Source organism: Lepisma saccharinum, chromosome 3, assembly GCF_977018435.1.
Source record: "Lepisma saccharinum chromosome 3, izLepSacc3.1, whole genome shotgun sequence".
Lineage (NCBI taxonomy): Eukaryota > Metazoa > Arthropoda > Insecta > Zygentoma > Lepismatidae > Lepisma > Lepisma saccharinum.
Genome location: NC_139231.1, coordinates 130,437,174 through 130,463,018, shown reverse-complemented (window position 1 = coordinate 130,463,018; position 25,845 = coordinate 130,437,174). Strand labels below are relative to the sequence as shown.

At 36.3% G+C, this 25,845-nt stretch overlaps 1 protein-coding gene across 1 annotated transcript in view; it reads right to left on the bottom strand.

The window, feature by feature from the left end:
• Positions 1-785: 785 nt before the first annotated feature.
• LOC145985408 (mitochondrial 10-formyltetrahydrofolate dehydrogenase) overlaps positions 786-25,845 on the bottom strand; it is a 38,075-nt gene continuing 13,015 nt past the window's right edge. Inside the window, exons 3-16 of the mRNA XM_083119399.1 lie at positions 25,414-25,648; positions 23,139-23,304; positions 21,444-21,548; positions 20,304-20,528; positions 19,754-19,965; positions 18,370-18,652; positions 17,665-17,780; positions 16,531-16,752; positions 14,738-14,931; positions 6,497-6,690; positions 5,894-6,013; positions 3,966-4,216; positions 3,020-3,219; positions 786-1,060 (exon numbers count right to left, since the gene is read on the bottom strand). Of these exons, the coding sequence (XP_082975525.1) occupies positions 1,005-1,060; positions 3,020-3,219; positions 3,966-4,216; positions 5,894-6,013; positions 6,497-6,690; positions 14,738-14,931; positions 16,531-16,752; positions 17,665-17,780; positions 18,370-18,652; positions 19,754-19,965; positions 20,304-20,528; positions 21,444-21,548; positions 23,139-23,304; positions 25,414-25,648 (2,579 nt within the window). The 3' untranslated portion in view covers positions 786-1,004. The remainder of the gene's footprint in view (positions 1,061-3,019; positions 3,220-3,965; positions 4,217-5,893; positions 6,014-6,496; positions 6,691-14,737; positions 14,932-16,530; positions 16,753-17,664; positions 17,781-18,369; positions 18,653-19,753; positions 19,966-20,303; positions 20,529-21,443; positions 21,549-23,138; positions 23,305-25,413; positions 25,649-25,845) is intronic.

Genomic DNA, 25,845 nt, shown 5'->3' with positions numbered 1-25,845 from the left:
TCAGCAGATATCAGAAGTTTCACATCATTCTAAACTTTCTGACCTATAAATAATGGAACTGACATAATCTCAGATGTCTTTATTACTTGTTAAAATATTTGGTTTTAGTTTCAACAAATCTCATAAGGTCAAATGTTAGTGGGGATCTTTTAAAAAGCATTTTTCTTGTTCGTCATATAGTGAGTGCTGTGACATATTTTGAAAATATGACTTGGTTTATCACAACAATTCTTATTGATTGTATATATTTATTACATATTAATTAGAAATAATAAAAATAAAACACCAATGCAGGCATGCAAGTAAAAGAAAATCAGTCTGACAACTTCAAATTTTCCAGCAATATGAAAAATTGGTTTATCGGCGGTAAACCAGATAACATGATTGATTTATTTAGTTTATTTTACTTCGCTTATCTGCCAGCTTTGGCTAATCGCGAAGATGAGAATGAGTGATGACATGATGAAATTGATTCCCAAGCCAGGATTCGAACCCGGGACCCCTGGCGTTGAAGTACGCTGTGCTAACCACCGCCACGAAGGCTGGCACTAGATAACATGGGAGAATATGCAACTGATATAGTGTTTACATTATTACAATCAAAAATGAGGTGTATGTACAAGAGAAATAGGAAGTTAAAAGAGAAGTGAGGTTAAATAACAAAGGAATTTAAATACTTTCATTTGTAAATCACATATTTCAAAAGAACACATGTATAATATGGCAAGCTATGTTAAAAATTCCAAAGAAAACTCCACTCAGAATAAAAAATAAGAACAAAATGCTAATTACTAATTTGTTTATTCAATAACAAGTTTACATTAAGTACTGTAATAAAATATATGCATATGACAATGCATTTCAAAATATAACCACCTATTTTAAAACCTCAGAATTTGTAAACTGGAATGTTTGATTGTCTTATAAAAAAAATGTATAAAAAATTTGTCACAAAACAATTTTAAAAAGTTACAAAAATAGATCTTCATGTCTTGATGATTTTTTTAGTATTCAACTGTTATACACTTCACTTTCAGGTACTCATTTAATGCTTCCTCACCTGCAAAACAAAAAGAAACCAAAAATTTAAGTTTAAAAGTATATAGCTTCACAATAATTCTCAATACACATAACAGGGCTGTTCAGTAGGCAAGGTTAACCCTATTTAGTGAACAGCCCCTGTATTAAGGCCATTCTATACTATAATACACTTGGCTGCATGTACCCCAGTTCCAGCATTATGAGAGGTCGTATGTAATGAAGCCATTATCAAAGCAGATGCCTTAACAGAAAGAAAGAGCAAATGACACAAAAGTAGCATTAGTAAACCTGCTCTGTTGATGTAATTTCATTGTACAGTAATTCTTGAACTTCCAATCAGTGTTCAAAATTAGTGCTTGCAAGTTGCAAATTAATTTATTTTTTGTTTGGCATTCTTATTATAATAAGAATGCATAAGAAAATGTTGCATCTTATTTTGAATCCTTTTAATGCAGGAACATGAGTTATTTGCAGATTACTGGACAACAGGGGACATCTCTTTGGCCCAATCAATTTATAATTAGTTAATCGAGATTGAATGTAAATGAATATCTAATGAAATTATTGTAGAAACAAACACGAATAATACATTACCCTGGACTGGTATCGAAGATAACTAGCTTAGGATTTGTGTTTCTTACATTGTCAAACACTGAAGTATGACATCCATAGGTTCTTTTAAGCTTGTTTAGTTTATTTGAGTTTATTTTTAAGTCTATGCACAGAAAAGATAATTGGGACTGGACCTACAGTTTAAAGTGGGATCTGAGCCACTATGTGCCTCCACATTGAACCTGGGACCACATTATTATAAGAATAAAATTACCACTGCACAATCAGAAAGGCCACATAGGTTCTTGAAGCATAATGCTATGCAACAAAGTTTCACCTTGTAAGATAAAGGAAAGCATAATCTCTGGACAGCATTTGATGACTTTCATCTTCCTCATGACATAAATCTTGGGGTTATGGAACCGTGGAGAAAGATGGGCTGGTTCCGAGTTAACACGCTTCTTTCCCTTCACAGAAGGGGGAGGGTGGCACAGGTGGATGGATATCTGGCCTTTGTTGCAATAAGGGGAGGGGGTATTCTAAATGGTCATTTTAACGTGGAAAGGGTAAGAGAGGGACAAGATGTGGCATGCTTTTGACTGTCAACTGCAGGAAAAGAATGGGACAATCGGTTGTTCAGGAATGGTCCTATAGAAATGGAGATATCTTGTGTACACTAAATTTTGGTACTGGCCCTTTTTGTGTGTGTGTGTGTGCTATTGAATCACACTTGCTGACTAAATTGTCAGCTTTGGCACCTACAATGTTATGCATTAGTCACCAAATGACAAATGACTATTAAAGTCTAGTTCCAAATGTTGCTGTCAATGGGAAGCAGAACTTGCTAGCAAAGTTTTGCCAAGAGAATGGTCAACCAGTGAACAATTGATTGAGGACTGTATCTATTAAATGCAATAAATGTAAGTTGAAACTACAAGGATAAAACTTTTAAAAGCAGTACAGTTTTTCAACCCTTTTTACATCTAAATCAAAACAAAACCACAGTAGATGTGTTAAAACATATGAACATGCAAATTCGAACAAGTGTTCTCGGCTTACCAGCCAGGTTAAGTCAATGAACATTGCTCTCATCATTCCCTGATGATCAATGTATGCGCTCTGAAACACTGGAAGTCAACATCAACTTAACCTGGCTGGTAACCTGACAACACTTGTTCGAATCACGTCGCAAGGAAAGCTACAATTCCTACGTGTAACATGTAAAGAATATCTGTCATATCCTGTCATGGTATATATTTTTAATTATTTTGCTTCCATTTGTCTGAGGTGTTACCACAGACAATTGTGTTTCTCTGTAAATCCCTATAATAAAACCTTTATTTCCACACGGAGCATCGAGTGCTAAAACACTAGAATATTCTGAGGATTTTATGCACAAAGGAAACAATATTACTTCAACACTCACCCAGATCTTTCCCAAATCCAGACTGCTTGAATCCTCCAAATGGTGCTGCAACGTCAGTCTTGTTGTAGGTATTTACAAACACTGTTCCTGCTTCTATTTTTTCTGACACGTACATTGCTTTGTTAATGTCTTTTGTGAACACTCCAGAAGCAAGACCAAACTCAGTATTGTTGGCACGTTTGATCACCCCATCTACATCACTGGAATGAAGGGGAAAAGTGAATAGGTCAATGCTGAGTCGATGCTGCTTTTGATACTTCAACATATTAGCATTGTCTAGAACAGTTACAAGTGTTAGAAAATAACCATTACCCTCAACTATGACAGATCAATTTTCTATGAGAGTTGTGCTCTGAAGTATTATTAGATTCATTTATAACATAACTATAGAATCACTTTCACTTGATAGCTTCTGTCACAATAGTTTTCTCACAAAACTAATTGAAAATGCAGATTATGTATAATTTCTGAAATATTTGAATCTGCATTTTGCATGTTATGCCAGAGACCTGGAATGACGTCCTGGTTGAGCTTGTGTGTTTTTCTTTTATTTAAAATTAATAATATGAGACTAAACGTATGCAATATATGTATGTATGTATATATATGTGTGCGTGTGTGTGAGAGAGAGAGAGAGAGACACATGCCACTTAAAAATGAACCAGGAAATACCATTTCACACTGTATTCTATTGATTGGTTCTCAACTGACACATGACATGTGTTGATTGTCACTTTCTGAGGACATTGAAGCTTTCTTAGGAATTTACTCAATCCTAATGCATGTATTGATCATAAGATTTAAACAATAATGAAAAGGCTACAGAAATATAGTTACAATTAGTTTCTGTAACTTTGCTGTTTCCAATCGATTTCCACAAATGTTGATAATTTCCAAGAAATTAGTCACAACTAAATGTCCTATATGGTGTATGGAGAAATCTTACCCATTGTTGAATTTAGATATCACCATGACTGGTCCAAATGACTCTTCCTTGGCTATGAACATATGATCTTCCACGTTAGTGAAAATTGTGGGTTCCATAAAGAGGCCTGGTCTCTCCAAACGCTTCCCTCCATAGACAAGCTTTGCTCCTTCTTTTACACCCGTTTCACAATATTCCAGCAACTTGTCCAAATGTGCCTTGTGGTTTTGCGGTCCATGGTGGGTGCTTCTGTTTAATGGATCTCCTATCACCTGGACAAATATTTTATGTTAAATATGAAAGTTCTGCCAATATTAATAAAATACTAATATAAAATTTACAGATACTGATAACTAGAGGCATGCATATTTAGTTTTTGACGAAAGCACGAAATGTGAAATAACACATTGTAATGTTAATTTTTCATGTTTCTGAAAGGTGTGAGCTGCATTTTCCTACCCTGTTTTGTCACGAAATAATGCAAAATGAAAACACGAAATTTAGAGTTTATTTACAGATGCAACAATTTCTGAAGTCAGAATTATCCTGCAAGTTACGCAATTCATGGAAAATTGATTAATTTTGCTGTAAATATTTGAGAAGCAAAAAATGGACCCCTTTATAGAGGAATATTCTGGTAACGACATAAATGTGTTATTAGAAGGTATATGTTTATTTTGTGTAGTAAGTGCAGTTTTTAAATCAAATTTAGGATTATATTCACAATTTTAAAACCAAAATGTCATTTTATACACCACTTTTTCACCGCTATAACAGCGAAATTTTATTTTATTTACCGCTTTTAAACCCAAAATTGACGCTGTTTTTGTACCGAAATTTTGCTTTTTTATTTACCAAAAATATGTGCCTCTACTGATAACCAATATGGAAACCTCTCATGAAGACCCTGAATGGTTCATTCACCTCATTAATTAATGTAACTGCACTGGGTTCGAACTTATTTATAAATCTACCTCACAAGACCATGACATGGATATACCTTATATTCAAAACATGAAGTTGCAGAACTGTGAATTCAATTAGAGACTGTTTATAGAAACATTGAATTGGTAAAATTATGATGAATGTTATTGATATTGGCTGATTAATCTGTCCCAACGTCCCACAGCACGGCTGTGCAGTCTAAGGCATCATGCTTTGGGCTCTGGCTACGGGTCGCGTGCAGGTTCGAGTCTCCTGGAGAAAGCATAACTTTTCTCCTGAGATTTCAGCCTGTGTATGGAACTGATGGCCACCCAATACCATAAAGAAATTGGGGAGCTACGAATGAGTAGCGTAACCTGGTAACGGAAACCTAGAATGATGACTGGGGGTTCATCATGCGACTACATGTCACCTTGGAAATAGTTGGATGATCTCCCACCTCAGCAGGTGGGAGTGAGACCAGCAGTCATAGGTAGACCCTGTCCCTCAAGGGCTGTTGCATCACGGGTTATTATTATAATCTGTCCCAACCCATTTACAACAGAGGCCCTTAAAAAGATGCAAGAGCAAAAGCTATAAATCAATAAGTAAACCTATGAGAAAATAACAAGTACTCCCTCTGTCCCATAATTATAGTCCGGTATGCCGAAATGGTAGTACAGGAATGACTGACGAAGAGGCTGATGGAAAGCACAATTTGTACTGATCCTTGAGTAATAAAGTTGTATGACTCATTCCCGTGTTTCATGTTCTTCTTCTGTATAGACCAATGTCACAGTTTGAATATCAGGCAATTATTATGAGACAACAAACAAAGGTGTACTGGACAATAATTATGGGACAGAGGGAGTAATTGACAAACATCAGACACACAATGAGACACATCTGCCTGTTCAGCAAAGCCTTACAGTATACTACGTGAAGAATGTAATCAGGTGCAAATTATAGTTACTTTTAATTTAAGGACTCCTGCCACACAATTTATCACACATCAATAACCTTACCATTCTCTTTGTCTCCTCAACAACTCTTCTCACAAACTCATCATGAATCGAGGCCTCGACGAACAGCCTTCCAGCAGCAATGCAATTCTCTCCTTTGTTGAAAAACACTCCACTCATGCCCTGCAAATAAACTATATATTACTAGAGGCCACCAAGAAATGTGATTTTGTACACGTATCATTCTTGTGCTATCTTCCCTAAAATACTAATACAGGTTAACATTCACTCAATGCATTGATTACGTGATTATAACTGATTAAAGAATTTATTTTTCTAACTGAATAACTAAACAGCTTATTCTCAGGAAACTGCAAGTACAATTGATTTATTTTTAAATGTGTATATAGGCCTACTTACAATTAATACTATACTATTAAAATTTGATTATTTGTGGAAAATACGTTAATTAAATATTCATGAATAAACAGAAAACTGCCAATAAATAAATCAGCATGCAATTATTGGCTGATATTATCCACAAACTATTCACCACCTGTGTGGCACAGTGGTTAGCACAGAGTGTCACGATGTCAGTGGTCCCACATTCAAACAAAAGTGTTAGAAAAGCAATGCTAAATAACTAAAATCAGATTAAATGCTCACCATTCTCACAGCTCTATCCAGATCACAGTCACCAAAGATAATCAACGGGGACTTCCCGCCAAGCTCAAGCGACACTTTTTTCAGGTTGGAATCGGCACATGTTCGCATGATGACTTGTCCAATCTCTGTGCTGCCTGTGAACCCAATTTTACGAACCTCAGGATGACTTGCGATAGCATTTCCAACAACAGAACCTGGGAGAAACAAATTTATATCAATTTTGTCTAACACAATCATAAGACAAAACTCTACAGATGCTAAGTATGTCAATTTTACAACTGAAGTGAATATTTATTTAGAGATGTGCACTGGAAAGTGTATACGAAAAAAGCCACACTCTCTCTGCATCTGAAATAATATGGAAATAAATAACATGTGGGGGCAGTAACTAGTGCATCTTAACATGGGAATTTCAACTTCTGTATAACGTGAAGACAAGAATTTAAATTTCATAGTTTTTTTACAAACATATTTATGATTTTAAAAATTTAAGATGGGTTTCTCTTGAAGGTAGAAACAGAAAAGTAAATAAATACGTAAAAACGACCAAATAGCAGTACAATAGTATGGTGTGATTGCTCGTAAAAAGTAGAAATGTTAGGAAAATTAGGATGAATTATGTATGCTTCATTCATTAATATCAAGAGAATTATGTAATATTTAACAATATCTACACTAAAGAAAAGTATCATCAATTCAACATTAAAATTTACTCACAAATTTGTCACGTTTTATTCAAGGTAGACAGTATTTAGCAGTTCTAGTTTTTGGACTTTTAACCACTGTTTTACCTACGTTTCGGAGGCTGAATCTGCCTCCGTCTTCAGGGTAGCATGTAGTCTGTTAGATCATATAAATGGTCTATAAATGGTTGCCTTGGGTAGCAGGCTAATAAAGTACCAACACAAAACCATTACCAATAAGAACTGATAAATTAACAATCAGATTTAAAATTGTACATGTACCCTGAAGAATCTGAATGATTTGAACCTCCATAATTAAATTACCGTCTTTATGCATGAATAATGTGCACCCTATTTTTTGATTGGGAAAACAACAATCAATTATATCTCTTATATAATGTGCAGTACAGCAAATACCACTAATACACACAGGAGGTGCATGCTCGAATTCCGCCAGAACAGCATCACTTTTCTTGGAGTCTCGCAAAACGTTCCCTTGCAAAGTGAAAAATCATGAGAATGGCTATTTCACTTTTATAGTTTTTTTTTATTAAAAAATTTACTAAAGAAATCCAACTTGGTAATTTGTATTTGTGCCTTTTGATATATATGTGTTTTACGCAGTGACATAGTGAAAACATGTATGGTTTCATTTTGGCTGTTCTATTTATTCCGTGCATAATAAGCACCATAGTTTATTGGGGGAAATATTCTGAAAAAAAAAAGGTGCACATTATACGTGAGTATATACAGTATGTAACCAGTGTTCGGGAATGAAAGCATTCTGCTGCGAGCCGTCTGCGGCTCATGCGCACAAGCGCAAAGACTACTTGCTCAGGTGAGCTCGGCCGTGCAACATATTACGCACGTCTCCTACTATCTATGATGTATTAGACAGTTGTAATTACGGTTCTACATACTATTATGTATTATTTAGTATTATAAAGATTCTAAAATCTAAATTGATGTACCGTGTTATTCATCTGGTAGAACTACGCCTAAGGTAAAACAATTCTATTAAATTACCAGAGTCTCAACGAATCATAAGTCGGTCATTACCGCAACATATGGTCCTCTGCAAAACCGGATGAATTACGGATATCGGTAAACGACGGGACTGGTGAAAGTGCAGTTCAGTGAAGTGAAGTGTTACAGACAGTGAAGTTACAGAACAAAGCAGTTTTCCCGCCACTTCAGCCACGCCGTGCGAGGGGAAATTAGAGCGAGCTAGGAGAATCAACGGACAGCACGATCCAGTCACAGGGTTGCCAAGAGCAGAGGAATTATCAACGGCTGCAGATTCCATGTACGTGAGTAAATCCTTTTATTTACCTTTTCCATGCTTGTTTGTTCATATTCCTAACCTTGCCTGAGAAAATGCCGGAAGAAAGTGAAATGCTTGAGAAGCTCATGAGACAACGCAGTGTAATTCAAGGACAATTAACTCGGCTTCAGAACTACATGTCGAATTATGACGAGGCAAGTGGTCATGTAAACAAAATTGTAGCCAGGCATAAGCAACTCGGCACTGTTTGGTCAAAACTAGAGGATGTAATGGACAAGATAGCCGAATTATCAGATCAGCAATCTCATGACGAGAAGAGAGCGTCACTTGAGATAAGTTACTTCACGTTAGAAGCTAAAATGCTTTCAATAATAGACAAAGACTCGACGAGAAAGAATAACACATGTAAGCCTGAAACTAAATCTCCAATCAAGCTCCCAGATGTAACTTTACCAATGTTTGACGGAAACTACACTCAGTTTTCATCGTTTCAAGATATTTTGGTAGCACTCATAGAAACAAATGAAACCTTGTCAGACATACAAAGATTGCAGTATTTACGGCTTTCGTTAAAGGGCGATGCATTACAAACGATCGAGAATTTGCAACTCACAGGTGATAATTAGAAGGTTGCCTGGGATTTGATTCAGCGCAAATACAATAATCCAAAATTAATAGCCGCTGCTTACGTAAATGACATTTTGAATGTATCTTCAGTCACTAAGGAAAGTGTAACAGAATTAAGAAAGTTCATGACTATGATTAGAAGTTCTATAGAAGCATTAAGAAACATTCAGGGAGACGCAGACTTAATTGATATATTTCTCGTTCAGTATCTTTCAGCCAAATTGGATAAATGTATGAGAAGAGACTTTGAGAAACAATCAAGCAATACAGAATTCAGTACCATCGAAGAATTGCTTATATTTTTAGAAGCTAAGTGCAACTCTCTACAGAAATTCGAAGCAAATGAATCTTCGACATCGACAAAGCCATTTTCAAGGTCACCAGCTGTTAGTAACGTTAAGTCAAGACCGCCAGAAACCTCTAACACGTATTTTACTACGTCGACCAAAAGCTGCATCTATTGCAGAGATGCATCTCCTTTTCATCCTTTATTCAGATGCCAGTCATTTTTGAAATTGACGAATAAACAGAAATATAAATTCCTGCGTGAGAACCGCATATGCACAAACTGTTTGCATTTTGCTAATCACTCAGTGTTAAATTGTAAAGCAGGCTCTTGCAGGTCCTGTCATCACACGAGTTTGCACGAAGAGAGGGGTGGCGAGCCCCGTGTACCTCCCCTCATTCCAGGAATATCAGCTGCGAACGAAGGAATCAGTGTTTCCAACCCTCAAGTCGGAGAGGGAGCCAGTTCATCGTATTCAGTAAAGAATAAGAACCAAAATGTTTTGCTGGCTACTGCCTGTGTTCTGGCAAAGGAGAAAGATGGAAAATACTTGCCTTGCTGCATCTTACTGGACCCGGGGTCTCAAGTGAACCTCATTAGTATGTATACGGTACAACGTCTTGGGTTACGAAGACAGAGACAAAATACGTTGATACAGGATACAAGTTCCAACAATGTAAACTCACCTTATGCTGTGAATGTGGAATTAAAATCAAGATTCAATGAATTTACAGTAGAGGCACAATGTTCTGCCTTGAAGAATATTACGGAACGTTTGCCTGCAGAAAAAATGGATACTTCGACATGGGAGATACCTACAGATATTGACCTGGCGGATGAAAACTTCAATGTTCCTGCAAGGATTGACATTTTAATTTCTGCAAGTATATTTTTCGATATCCTACTGCCAGAGAAGATGTCCAAACAAGGACCTTATCCTACGTTACAAAACACACAGTTTGGCTGGATTGTAGTGGGCAACACTCCAGGTACAACGTCACATCCAAGCAATCATTCTTTATACAGGGTGAACCGTTGGAAATGCTCTTACATTGTTTCTGGTCGATTGAAGATTTGCCAGAAGAAATTATGTCGCCTAAAGAAAAGAAAATGGAAGCACATTTTCGCCAAACTACAGAAAGGAATGAAGATGGCACTTACATGGTACATTTACCTTTGACCGAAGAAAGATCAGCGTTAGGGGAATCTTTGGAATATGCACACTCCAGATTTTTACAGTTAGAACGCCGACTACAGAGAGAACTGGAATTGAAAGAAGAATATGTGGAATTTATGAACGAGTACGAGAGATTACACCACATGCAAGCAGTGCAGGAAGTGCGAGAGGCACCAGGAATGGAAGACATCCGATATTTCATCCCCCATCAGCCAGCCAGCTCCAGGACAAAGGTAAGGGTCGTATTCGACGCTTCAGCAAAAACGACCATTGGCCGGTCACTCAATTGTCTACAAAGTGCAGGACCGGTCCTACAAGAGGATCTGTTCGGGTTACTGCTTCGCTTCAGGACTCATATAATCGCTCTGAAATCTGATATTGAGAAGATGTATAGGATGATTCATATGCACCCTTCTGATAGGAAATTACAGTGCATATTATGGAGAAAATCTCACGACGAACCACTGATGATCTACGAATTGAACACTGTAACTTATGGCCTGACATCTAGCTCATATCTAGCAACTAAATGCCTACAGCAACTAGCGACAGACGAAATGCACAACTATCCACAAGCTGCTGAAACACTGAAGAGAGACTTTTATATCGATGACTTGCTGTCAGGGCAAGAAGACGAAAATCAAGCCATTAATTTACGTAAAGAACTGTCAGCATTATTATCGGCAGGAGGATTTAAGCTACGAAAATGGGCCTCCAACTCTGCAAGAGTAATGGAAACTATACCTTTAGAGCTACGGGAAGTTAAAGACATGATTCTGTCTAACGACGACAGTACAAAAACTCTAGGTGTCAATTGGAATACCACCGCTGACACTCTTTGCATATTAACGGCCGGAGATTCAGCGCCAGAACGCAATGCTGAGTAGGCTACACTCGCACCGGCGAAGAAACATCATCTTACAACCTACCATCCACGCAGCAATCCAGTCGTCGGAAGGAAGAAATGCATTACAACTTCCCCTATGCGGGATCAAGCAGAGAAAGCAGACACCAACGCTTGTTTTGTAAACAATCACCCAGCTATCAACAATCAAAGAAACAGTAAGGCTGCTGGCTGCAGCAAACCTCCTTACAATAAACAAAGCCTTTCGACGATGCGTGTAAAGAAAAAACAATTTGGCCTGCTATGACTTGAACGTTCAAGAAACATTAAGCAAGCGCAGGGTTGCCAGTCAAATCGTGCAACTCTTCGATCTGCTCGGAATTATTGGGCCTGTTATTGCACTGTTTAAACAGTTTCTACAGAAACTATGAAAGTTAAATGTATCCTGGGACGACGAGTTACCTTCAGATGTATTAAACGAATGGAAGGGTTTACAAGCACAAATATGCCACATTTCAGACATTAAGGTTCCACGATGTATTTTACCTAAAGGGAAGATTATAAACATTCAAATTCATGGGTTTTTTGACGCGTCTGAGAGAATGTACGGCGCGTGCATTTACGCCAGAACTGTAACTGCAGGAGGAGAAGTTAATTCACGGTTATTGTGCAGCAAGGGGAAAGTTGCACCAATTAAGAAAATAACTTTACCTCATCTTGAGCTGTGCGCAGCACTTACATTAGCAAAATTAGTTAACAAGGTAATACCTATATTAAATCTCCAAATAAACGAGGTATATTTATATACAGACTCGCAGATTGTTTTGGCATGGATTGCAAAGGCATGGATTGCAAAGGACCCAGAGACTTGGAAACCCTTTATGGCAAATAGAGTGGCTCAAATACAGGAATACACACAAGTGTGTGATTGGAGGCATGTAAGGTCAAAGGATAATCCTGCTGATATGTTATCGAGAGGAGTCGAATCCCTGAAGCTAAAGGGAAACTCATTTTGGTTACAACGACCAGTATTTTTAAGCCAATCAGATAAAGATCCGAATTTAGCCATCAACGAGATCAGTTTTGGAATTAATGCACCTATAGAAGTACCAGAACGAAGGAAGGTGAAAATAACCTCATTGGTAACTACACACAAATCAGATGAAATTCTTACGTGATTCTCTAACCTTTTGAGAATGATAAGAGTTATGGCACTTTGTCATATTTTCATTGATAATTGCAAGGGACCCACGAAGAGAAATGTTTGTACTTCGATTTACTTCGAAACTGAATGCCAAAGATTTGAAACGAGCCACAGATACGTGCATTAAAATAACGCAACCCTTATTCTACGTGCAGGAAATAAAAGACTTGACACACAAGAGAGAAGTTTCACCAAACAGTGGAATAAAAGATCTGTATCCATTTGTCGACGCCGATTCCATTATTCACGTGGGCGGGCGTTTACAAAACAGCGATCTAGCTTTTGAGGCTAAACATCAGATAATCTTGCCTCCTAAGGCCCATCTTACACGGCTGTTAAAGGAATACGAACATCACAGATTACTGCATGCTGGAACACAGTTACTTTCCTCTATCAGACAAAAATATTGGATCGTCCGGGGAAGACAAATAGTTAAGCACCTCCTACACTATTGTATTAAATGCCATAGACTCAAATCAGAAGCTAGTAAACAACTGATGGGACATCTACCGGAGCACAGAATCCGAGCAGCTTATCCATTCATGTACAGTGGCGTAGACTACGCGGGACCGATAAGGATAAAGACTGGAGCGCCAAGGAGCAAAGCGACGAGAAAATGTTTCATTGCACTTTTTGTGTGTTTTTCAACGAAGGCTGTACACATTGAAATTGTTACAGATTTAACAACCGAAGCATTCTTAGCTGCATTGAAAAGATTTATATCCTGAAGAGGAAAATGTGCAGTCATTTACAGTGACAACGCCAGTACCTTTCGAGGTGCACACAGAGAACTTCAGGAACTACACAATATGTTAGAATCTACCCAGTTTCAAGATGTCATTCAAGACTACGCTGCAAATGAGCACTTTGAATGGAAATTCATACCGCCAAGAGTGCCAAATGTCGGTGGACTCTGGGAAGCGGCGATTAAATCGCTAAAACATCATCTACGAAGAGTGATGGGAAGCACCATACTAACCTATGAAGAGTTAAGTACTTTACTTTGCCAGATTGAAGCAATATTAAATTCAAGACCACTTTGCATTTTACCTGACGAATCAGATCACCAGATATTAACTCCAGGGCATTTTCTCATTGGCAGACCCATAACAACCTTCCCAGAACCTGACCTTACCCTCATACCTGACAATAGACTTTGCAGATACCAGCTGATACAGAAGATGAGAAGATCCATTTGGAAGCAGTGGAATAAAGAATACCTACATTCTCTTCAACAACGCCAGAAGTGGACATCCTCCACCAAGAACTTATCTCCAGGGATAGTTGTATTACTGAAGGAGGACGACGTACCCCCACTACAGTGGAAACTAGCTAAGGTGGAAGCGGTGCATCCTGGGAACGATGGACTAGTGCGTGTAGTGACAGTGAAAACGAAAGACAGAGTTTTTAGAAGAAGCGTTAGTAAAATTGTGCTCCTCCCCATAGGTAAAGACGGAGATTAGTTGAATTATGTTCATTCAACCGGGGGGAGTATGTTCGGGAATGAAAGCATTCTGCTGCGAGCCGTCTGTGGCGCATGCGCACAAACGCAAACACTACTTGCTCAGGTGAGCTCGGGCGTGCAACATATTACGCACACGTCTCCTACTATCTACGATGTATTAGACAGTTGTAATTACGGTTCTACATACCATTATGTATTATTTAGTATTATAAAGATTCTAAAATCTAAATCGATGTACAGTGTTATTCATCTGGTAGAACTACGCCTAAGGTAAAACAATTCTCTTAAATTACCAGTCTCAACGAATCATAAGTCGGTCATTACCGCAACAACCAGGTGACTGCAATACGCTTTGCCTTTGAAAAATAAACTGTGAATTGATTATATGCGTACATATTTATAAACATAAAAAAAGATGAGAATTTTAAACTGTCACAGGCGACTTCTAGAAATATAGAATTCGTAAAATTATTGGTAATTTTATCAATAAATCATTGTTGTTCAGTTTCTGTCAAAGTCCACTTTACACTGAATACAAAGCAACAACGATACATAAATAGATACACTGATATGCCTCTATTGAGTGATACAGAAAGAGTACGATTTTTAATCTGTCTCGTCTCTGGTATATAAAAATAATGCAAACATTAATATAAATTGCAATACATACCAGTGCCAGGTACAATGTTTATAACTCCAGGTGGAAAACCAGCTTTAACAGAAAGCTCTGCAAACTTCAGGGCAGTCAAAGGGGAAACCTGAGCTGGTTTCATAACTACAGTGTTTCCAGCTGCAATGCAAGCAGCCATCTTCCATGAAAGCATCATCAGGGGATAGTTCCAGGGAGTTACAAGCCCACATACTCTGTAGAAAATAAGTATGCCAACTTGTAATAAAGTATAGCACAGTCACACAGAAGATAAAACTTTCTTACGTTGGCTTTATCATAGATATTTAGGAAATGAGAAAAAGTATGCTACACCGTTGAATGGCCTTGCTGCAGTTGCAAACAAAATGGTGGGAGTTTTTATTTTCTTTGTGATCATGCGGTATTTTGTTACTTTTAAGAATTTTAAAGGTAGGGATATATGTAAAAAAAAAATGCATTTGTATATCTTGATAGTGATGTTGCGACCGCCTACCAATTCTCGTAGCACTTCTGGCAACTGGAGAATCGCAGGGGACCAACTTCCTTACTGGGATTTTTACCTTTCAGGCTTAAACCACATATGCTTACTCATGCAAAATGTCAAAATCAAGTCTGGGGTTAGTAATTTCAGGTTTTTATTAACTTTCACAGGCAAACATGCTTGAAATTTATTAGAAAACAATCCAATTGACATGCATCGCAAAAACTTACAACCACAGCTTCCATTAAGCAAAGCCACAGAATATCTCCACACTCCTATTACTCTTTGTTTATACAATGCGATTGTCAATATGGCTTTTCTTTACATTGCTGTCAAAGTTATAATTCATACAGTGTGATTGCCATTGTTGCTTTTTTACACATTGCTGGCAAAGTTGTAATTTGTACAGCGTGATTATTATTTTTTTATATACTTTTTCGACTTGAGATGTTATGATCTGTCATAATGTAATACTGAACTGTTGATTGAATTTTAAAAAATCATACCCTTACAGATGAACCGATATGGATTCTTTTCTGACAGTAAACGATTGATATAAAATTATGTTTCATGAATAGTTTATTCACCACCTTAATTAATGTATGTAACCAGCTGATGGTAAAACTACAGTTTTCCAGGAAGCTGATTATTCATGTGGGAGACTTACGTTCGATTTACAGGATAGCTGATTTCACGCAGGATTTTCACCCCCGACATGTTCCTGCACAAAGCAACTCTTGGGATCACCTAGCCCTAATAAATGGGTACCAGATAGCAACCCTAGAGGAGTAAAGGGGCACACCCCCTATGTTAATGGCACATTTTGAAATGCAGGGGATAGCATTATCTTCTTTATCCAGTTGAAGATAAATAGGTTTTGCCTTAGAACACAAATTCTGTATTTTGGCATTGGCCATACAATAATATCACAGCATATAAATTGTATCTTTATATTCATAAAAACAACAACAAAATTTTACACCAAGTTAAAGGCTAATTATGGAAAAACTGTATCAGAAATATTTACAATTAAACTGATAGACAGATATCCCTACAGCAGCTGATATTAAGAGCGCACCGATTACTTGTTTCACTCAATTTGTTTATAAAATAACTACTGTGATAACACAGATAATGCAAAACAAATAAAATTTCAAATCACCTTGCCAAGCACTGCATTAACAAATCAACTACAAATAACATAGCAAGAAATATCTAACCATGTATATTCTTTTCCTTAATTAAACCTGCCAGTATGTGCTTGATAAACAATTGAATGACATTTGTTCCTATTTGCAAAGCGAACTTTATGCAAGAAGAAAATAAATCTTACCCAATTGGTTCCTTCTTTGTGAAGGAAAGATTTCTGTTAGGCCGTGCATGGTTGATGGGAATAGTAGACCCATGGATCTTGTCGGCCCAGCCAGCAAAGTAACGCCATGTATCGATGGACATTCCAATGTGTGTCTTCAGTGCAAGCGTGTACACTGCTCCTGAATCGATTGACTCAATTGTTGCCAGCTCCTCCTTGCGTTCCTCCATCAGATCAGCCAGCCTGTTAGAGAAGGGTGTTGTATACATCAGTTCAAAATACAAGGCTACTTTTTCAGTAAGGCATGAGAGTATGCACAATGACAAAATTCACATATAATTCTAAGTTTTCTAAGTCAATTTTTTGAAATTTCAAATATATAAATGTATGACCTACACAAAGAAACATTGATTTCTGGGTCATACTAAGCCATTTACAGATACAGTGAAAGTATGTATCATGTTCTTGGATTTTACACTTACCTGCATAGCACAATTAATCTTTATGATTTCAATACAGCAAAATATTAGAATTCTCTGGATTTTACAATTTTGCTGAATGCTACCTACATCCATAATACTGCACTAAAACATTCATATGATAATCACGATATTGATAAATTTGTGCACCTATATATTGATAAATTTGTGCATTGGTATGCACCTAACGTTGATATTTTAAACACTTTACAGGACATTTGCACTCTGTACTACTCTAATAGCTAATCTTGAGTTATTTTTTTCTAATATCAACACTGTGAACAACCTAGACAACAATTTTACTTCCAGCTATCCATTTTTACAGGAAAAGGAATCAGTAGTTGGGCCTCCATGTAGCTGAATTATTAAGAATTTCACCTTAAGAGTGAGTGGTCCAGGTTAGATACCTGGTGAGAGCTCCATAATTTTGATGTTCACTCAGCAATTGGATAGTTACTAGAAAGAAATATGACTAGTGAATTGCAGTCTAATAACAACCACCTGGCAGGCCTTGGCTCTCGAAGGATCACCGTGGAATTTAGAGTTTTAGCTGAAAGTTAGTAACAAGTTAAAAGGGCTAAGCACTAACAAAAAAAAAGTTTTTACATACATGAGAGATAATATATATGAAAAAATCTTGCAAAGCTTTGTATAAATATTTTATCTAGCAAGTTACCTATACATTATCAATCCTCTGTCCCGAGCATTCATTTTGGACCACTCTCCTTCGTGAAATGCCTTCTTAGCTGCCTGAACAGCTCGATCAACATCTAACACTGATCCACACTGAACCTACAAAATAATGTGAAAAGTAAATTAATAAAAAAATATATATGTTTATCAATTGTACTGTTACACAATATTTACATGTATGATGTAAAAACTCTTATAATATTTGGCCATCTTTGGCCTTCAACAGGATGTTGATTGATTGATTTCTTATTTTACTTCACTTTTCTGCCACTTTTGGCTAATTGTGAAGATGAGGATGAGTGATGACATGATGAAATTCATGAAGGGACACTCATAAAGAACACCCACGGCCAGGCAGGGATTCGAACCCAGGAACCCTGGGATCTTAGTGTGGGGGAGTGTTTTTTGTGCTGTGCAGCTTGCACTTTCTTATCCTTATTTTGATACTTATTATAGCTACTACACGTTAGATCACAGTTTCTAAAATTTAAAGCAAAATATACATGTCTTAAAATACAATCAGATTTTCAGAGTTACACTTCAAACAAATAACATCAAGTGTGATATGAATGCTGTGGTAACACAGACAATAGCAAAGAATTTTAATAATTAGTTCTATTTAACTACACAGTTTAAAATAAAACCTATGAAAACACTGCTTAAGAAAAAACTAACTTCCTTGCCTTACCTTGCATATTACACTTTCATCTGCTGGATTCACAGAATCAAGAGCCTTCCCTGAATCTGTATCAACAAATTCTCCATTAATAAAGAGTTGATAAGGGAACCTGATGTCCATGTTGTTAACATTCATCTCAATGGCACTGTAGAGGAATTCTTTGGAACCTGAACTATCACTGTTCCTTAGTTTCACAGCCACTGCTTGAACAAAAGCACCAAATGTGGTAGACATGAAAACATCCTCATTTTGTAGAGATATTCCTAGTTTCTCCTTCACTTCCTCGACCAACCTAAAAAGAAATATATTTCTCTCATATCCTTTAAGATGCAACAGATAAACTGTAAAAACTAATATGTTCCAAGTTCAGTATGAGTAGGGACATTGAATATTCACAACATGCAAAATTTAAAGAAGTGATGCAATTTAGGATGCCATTGATGAAATACGCATGAAATTCATTCGCAAAGTAATGCAAGATTTCTGTTTTTCTGCAAAATATCACAGAATTAAATCAGAAACTTGCAAAACATTGAAATTTCTCAATCTCTATCACAATTGTCAGTTATGAGGTGCCTGATGCCATAGCTGCCTTGCAATCAAGGGGTCCTTCATTGAATACCCAGTAAACGCACATAGTGGTTCGGATCTAACTTTAAACTGTAAGTCCATTCCCAATTAGACTATCTGTGCATCAAGTGGACTTAAAAAAAATATACAATAAATAAAAAAAAGAAGCTGCCAGTTACACTGAAATTGCAAGAGCTATTTGTGAATGGTCACCCTAAAAAGAGATTTCTTTGCTTAATTAAATTCATCCAAACTATCTACCTACACCAACAGATTAACAAAAGTAAGTACTTATCAATTTAGAAACACTTTTGTATGTTGTTCCCTTAAATGTGGCCCTAGCAATGGGTAAATTTATTTTTGTAATACACAGGCTCTAAAATATACAGATGAAGAATTGTTTATGTGAAAGAAAGATATTTTAAGAGTTCTACTGACATACTGAATACCCAAATTGCTTGCTGATAAAAGTGCCAGATCTTTAAAAATATAGCAAATAAATGCATCTATGTATTAATAGGAAAGCTCATAAATGGTAGAATAGCATGGCACAATCAACATGCAATATTTCAGTTCTAACATTAATAATAATTCATGGGAATATAATATTGCTGATGCCTTATATTTCTAGTTTACCGAAATAAAACAATACTGTCAAATTCTTACAGTAAAAAAAATAGCTATGATCTTTTTGATGTGTTCACTAATCATTAGCATCAACACCGCACACCATTGTATTTCAAATAAAAGCAACATGAACATTTGTTATGAACAGTGACATGATTTAGCAACATGTGAATCACGATTGAAGAGACTTTCCTACCTTACTACATCCATTGAACCAGCCCCTGATCCAAAGAAATCTGTACATGGAAATATTTCAATGTTCAAAATTCCTGCCCAGATCTTCCTCAAAACTTCTCCCATTTCCTTCTCAGTCTCAGTTAACTCAATTGCTTCCTGGGACTCTTCAGTCTTCCCAAAATGAGCAGCCTGAATCATCTTTCCATCCATGGACAATCGGGTCACATTCAGCTAGAGAAATGAAGGAGGATGTTACAGTCTCTTACCATTAAGGAACATGGACCAATAATAAACACATTCAGTACAATGCCACATAATTCAGTTTAGTTGAACCCTCTACTGGTGAAAGTGACGCTAGAATTTTTTATGGTTTTTATCGTTTATCGATCATATTGAGCAAAATGTTATTAAGATAAGTTGTTGAGGTCCACTACACATTATTCAACTTTGTCACTGCTGCACAGAGACATGCTTTATTGTGGTATCAGTTCCACCACATTGAGAAAGAACTTCAAACCAAAATAAACTTGGAAAAGCTATCTATGTATGTCTACATTTGATATGCCCACCATTTTCCCATCACTTCCTGTTAACAGCAGACCTCCAGAATGAATTATTCCTCCAGAGCTGATTCCCTCTATGGCTATTCTTGAACCTTCCGGAACAGAACCAGACCAAAGTGATGAACCAAAGAACCTCACTTTCTTGCCTTCAAGAATGGTCCATGCACCAGGTACACTGTCCATGCCACGGATGAAATTGTGAAGCTTCTCGGCTGGCAGAGACCAGTTGATCTGCAATCAAACAGCTATATATTCTACCAAATATATCTGGGTGTATTTACATAGAGGAAGAAATGTCAACTTATTACCAGAATTAACAACATTGTTTTACTTTTTCTAACAATAAAATATTATGATCTCTAAATTCCACAATTTGCTCATGATCACGACTGACTCAATCAAAAGCTTGGACAAACTGCTAAACTGTTTTGTATCGTGCTGTTTATTTGTTTTGTGTGTTTTTTAGCATGAAGCAATGATTGACTCTTTTGCTCAATCAATAACTGGTAATCAAATCTTTAATCATATATGTGTAAAGAAGTTGATGTCTTAAAAAATTCAGATTTAAAAGTTTAACCTATCATTCAAATTTTGACTTTATAAGAAAAAATTGAAAAAAAAAATGTGGAGAGAAGTTACTGATCATTGATAGATATACTGGAATTTTACCACTTCAATTTATCATTTTTGTTTATTATCAGATTTCCGTGACTTGAATGCTTGAACCTCTTCGTGCAATTCTTATTGGATTTGGTTGAAAGTGCTATCAACTAAGCTCTTTCAAACAAATAATACGGTATTATAGTAAATTGTACGGTTTCATTTCTAGGCTCATACTTAGCATTCTTTGCTAGGATGAAACTACTGCTTATGCACTATTATTTTAATACACTAAATTAAATAAACTGAAATTCTGGCAAGAGTAGTTATCGCAATGCACTGTGACACCAGGGGTCCCGGTTTCAAATCCCAGCCTGGGCATGGGTTTTCTATGAGAGTCTTCCTTCAACTTCATCATATCATCACTCATCCTTCATTGTGAGTAGCCAAAAATGACAGAAAAGCAACGCTAAATAACAAAAATCAAATCATTAAGTGTTTGTGATAAAATAATAAGTCATGCACACTTGAAGAAAATGATCTCACCTGTTGCAGTTCTTCTTTATTGAGAGCTGGTTCATAAGATGCACCTTCCTCTGGTTGTGGTGTTTTTGGTGCAGTCCCATCAGCCACCATGTTTACAGCCTTTGCCTGATGAACGAAAAATTTTAATACTACAATGCAATCAAATAGGTTTTGAATATGGAACTTCAGCATTCTATGCTACTACTGTAAGCACCTAAGCTACCACCCTAACCTCTGTTACAATGCATTTTCCATATACACTCTTCATTTGTTACCCTGTGACAATCCTAACTATGCTGCCATTTGCGTACCAATAAGACAACTCAATTAACCGCTTCCCTTGTTTTCCCAAGAAACTCTGTCAGTGACCAGGAACAATAGTATGCTAAGTAAACTTAGGCAAGTTACCTATTCATGTTATACTTCTTAATATTCCAAATGTACCCTTGAAGTAGATTACAGTAATTACCTAAAGGCAGCACATTATATTGTTCTAAATCTAGAGAAAAAAAAAGCACAAATAGCAAAAATGTTAATGTATCTGCTCCAAGTATTTTTTTTTCCTGTGCTATATTCCCACAGAGTTAATTTGTTTAGTACCAAACACATTCATGCAAATGTCCATTATAATTTCAGAAATACAATGTATACCACACATTTTTTCAACCAATTGTTACTTGTCAATGAGTTTAAGAGCTTGTTAAATCTAGTACATTCACTTATACTTTTACATTCACACCATTCCACAGCTACAGGACTGTGCATGTGAATTAATCATCAATCTCAATACTTTGTGAATTAAATTAATTGTTATATGTTATGTACATGTGACAGACATTACTTAAATAGTACAAGATACTACATTTGAATCCTTATCTACAACTTTCTTGCATAACGCAGCTTAAAAAGTACTGTTAGCTTGAAATTCTTGTGTACAAAATCTTTAAAGCTGTTAAGAAGAAAATACTCTTATTTAAGTTTAAAATTAACATATTTTACACACAATGGAACCTTGATTTGACGTTCTTCAGGGAACCTGTGGCTCAGGAACTTAAAAGGTTGGAAAGTGTGGAATTCACGAAAATTGTTTGAAAAATAAAATTCTATTGCATCGGAGCAAGGAAAGATAAATATATAAGACAGAAAAATGTATAATCAAACTTCCACTGTATTGCAAAGTTAATATAACCATTAAATTAAAGGTAAAAAATAGGAAAAACAATCCATCAAATTTCAGGGTTCCCACTCATTTCGTCAAAACAAATTCCCTGGCTTTTTCAGGTATTTTCAAATAATTTTTCAGATGAATCTCTAACATTTTAACTTACATTAGCTCTGTTGACAAAGTATTTATTTTAATGAAAATATCAAAGCAACAGTCCCAGCCACTAGAAACACCATATTTATAAGTATTTATTTTTGCTGACAAACAACTGTTATATCAAACTGGAGTTTACAAATGTGTTTAAAAAATCCATATTCACTGCACATGCATATTTTATATTTCTTTAATTTCCCACATTTTTGAAGATTTTCTTTCATGAAAGTCAGGACTTTCTTGGCTTTCCAATGTGAGTGGGAAGCCTGGTTTTTCTACTTAGTTTACCAAAATAAAACCATTTACCTGAGAGAATACACCTCACACCAGAAGAATAAGAGACAATCACAACACAACATGCACGAGTCTTCTCCCGTCCATTAGAAAACACATCATACCATTGCTTTTATTCCTTCAGGGTACATGAACCTATTGTATAATGTATCGACCGTATCATTTGGATCTACATCACATTCTCGCTGAAGAAGTATTGGTCCTGTGTCAAGCCCATCATCAGCCCAAAATACTGAGAATCCAGCTTTGCTGTCTCCCTCAATTAATGTCCTGAAAAAATGGAAGAACAATGTGCTGAAAATACTGTTCACAGTTTGTTAATTAAAATTTTAATAAATGCCACAGAAGTTCATCACATACAAAGTCTTTAGTACAGTCTACGACAGCCTGTGGGGACTCACTTGGATAAGCAAGGGGGAACAAAGAAACGTTCGTTACCTCTGGTTTCCTGTAGCTTGAAGATCTTGTAGAATCTGTAGATCCAAAAGTGAAATAAAACTTCGCTAATGCTCACTCCCCGCAGTAACACTTTACGTACCGATCGTACTTAGCCCATAGTTTGGGGAGACAAGAACTGTTCTCGCGATAGATTTCTAATAACAACTGGGGGGAGAAATATTCTCTCGAGCTATTTATATGAAATTCGAACTTTCGGTCATTGACTGAGTCTCTTGATAATGGCGTTTTCAGCGTAAATCTGTGTTTGCATTATATTTCCTGCGATTCCAGAAGAATTCGTATCAGCAGATTTTTACATCTGCTGAAGATTGCAGGTGTCATTTGCTTGAAGGAAGCTCTTTCCAGCTTCTTTCATACTCGGGCCCTTTTTATGAAGTGATTAGACTATCTGGCTATGGCACCCCGGGTTCGAGTCATGCCTTCGGCATGATACGATTATATACTGTGCCATACTAGACAATATGTAGTTAGCTTTTACATATTTGTTTTATTCAACAAACTAATAAAGTTTGTCGAAGTTCATCTTATGCTCAGATAAACTTATTGTAACTGGACCTACAGTTTAAAGTTGAATCCTAACCACTGTGCAGTGTGTCTCCATTAGATATAAAACCTGAGACCCCTTGATTATAATGTAATAGAATTACCACTACACTATCCAGAATTCCCGACACAAAACCAATATTTTTCATCATTGTACAGAAACATTTAAGGCAAAAAAAATATTCCCCTTTGAAAATAATGATGGTGAGAATAAAATATAATTACTGTAAGGCAAAATTTGTCTTCATTTTACTTTGTTTTTGTGGGAAAAAGGAAATTATTAATAAACTATTTCATTTATCAATAGTTTTCTCCACTGCTTATAGTGTCATTTTGCTGTCTCCATTTCCTTTAGCATGAGTTGTGCAGTTATATATGATGGTTACAGGAAGAAATCGAAAGCTTGGAATCAATCTTAATGACTGTTGATTGATCTTATTTGTTTTAAGTACATTTTATGCACAGAAAGGCTAATCGGGACTGGACCTGCAGTTTAAAGTGGGATCCGAACCATTGTGCCATGTATCTCCACTGGGTAGTGAACCTGGGACCCTTTAATTACAAGATGGCTACCTTACCACGATGTTCCTCAGCCCCTTCATCACATGTTTGGTTTACACTGAGAACCATCGTGTATTATTCAAATTACAATATGAAAACAAACAAAAAATATTCAAATTGCAGTAATAAAAAAATACTGATTTTACTGAACAATTACCATCCCTGGTGTAGTGAATCAAACTTGTTAATGAACTGTTGACAAAGACCAGTTGATCAGCTTCTATACAGGGGTAAGCTTCAAATGATGACGACAGTCACCCTTTTCAGAACTTACAAGCGAGAATACAGAAAAAAAAAATAAGAAAAAATAGATTTCTTCATTACATGAACAATTATTTCTACGAAGTTAATCTTACGTTATTATTTTATGCTCACATGTTAACCGATCTAAATATTGCACATTATATACTGCTACCCTTTATAAATAAGCTAGAATATTTGAAGTCAATTCCTTATTCTTCTTATTTTTATGATACGACTTCGTAACTATTTGTGAGGCATTTTAGCCATTAAGTAAGTGTCTATCATGGTATCACAATGTTACATCACTTCGAAATACAGAAATGTGAACGAGAAGGAAATTTCCCCTCCCTCAATCCTAGCACTTTCTCTTGTTGAAATTTGAAAATTACAGAATCACGATAGCCATGTTAACTCAAAATACACTACTGACACACACACAGAATTAAATGACATGAAACCTAAGAGGAAAGAAACCCTGAGCTGTAATGACCAGAGCATGAATTTTTGTGCCAAAAGAAAAAAAAACTCAAAATAAGAAATTATTTTGCTAACACCAGGAATGCAGCAGCTTACCAGCTGATGGCACTGACTCCTCGACGACGTGGAAGGAGTGACGGGTGATAACAGATGCTTTTCAGTGGAGGGAAGTTTATTATGTCCATAGGAATAAACTGGGTGCAGAAAGGGAGAACATTGAGGTCTGCTTCCACCATTTTGTACTGGTTCAGGGCTTCTTCCAATAGTTTCCCACCTTTTCGCCATGCCTTCAACTTAAATACTGGTATGTTATCTGCAGCTGCTGTTGTAGCTAAAAAATTATAAATAGAAATTAAAATATCATGATGATATGATCCACATTTTTATGTGACGTCACCAGTAGAAGATATGTCACTAATGTATTTATTTTTGTAAAAGAAAGCGTAATTTCTTTGTTATTATATGTAATAATGCACCTTGTTTGTAATATATATCTTTTGTTTATCGTTTATTGTATTTTATGCTACA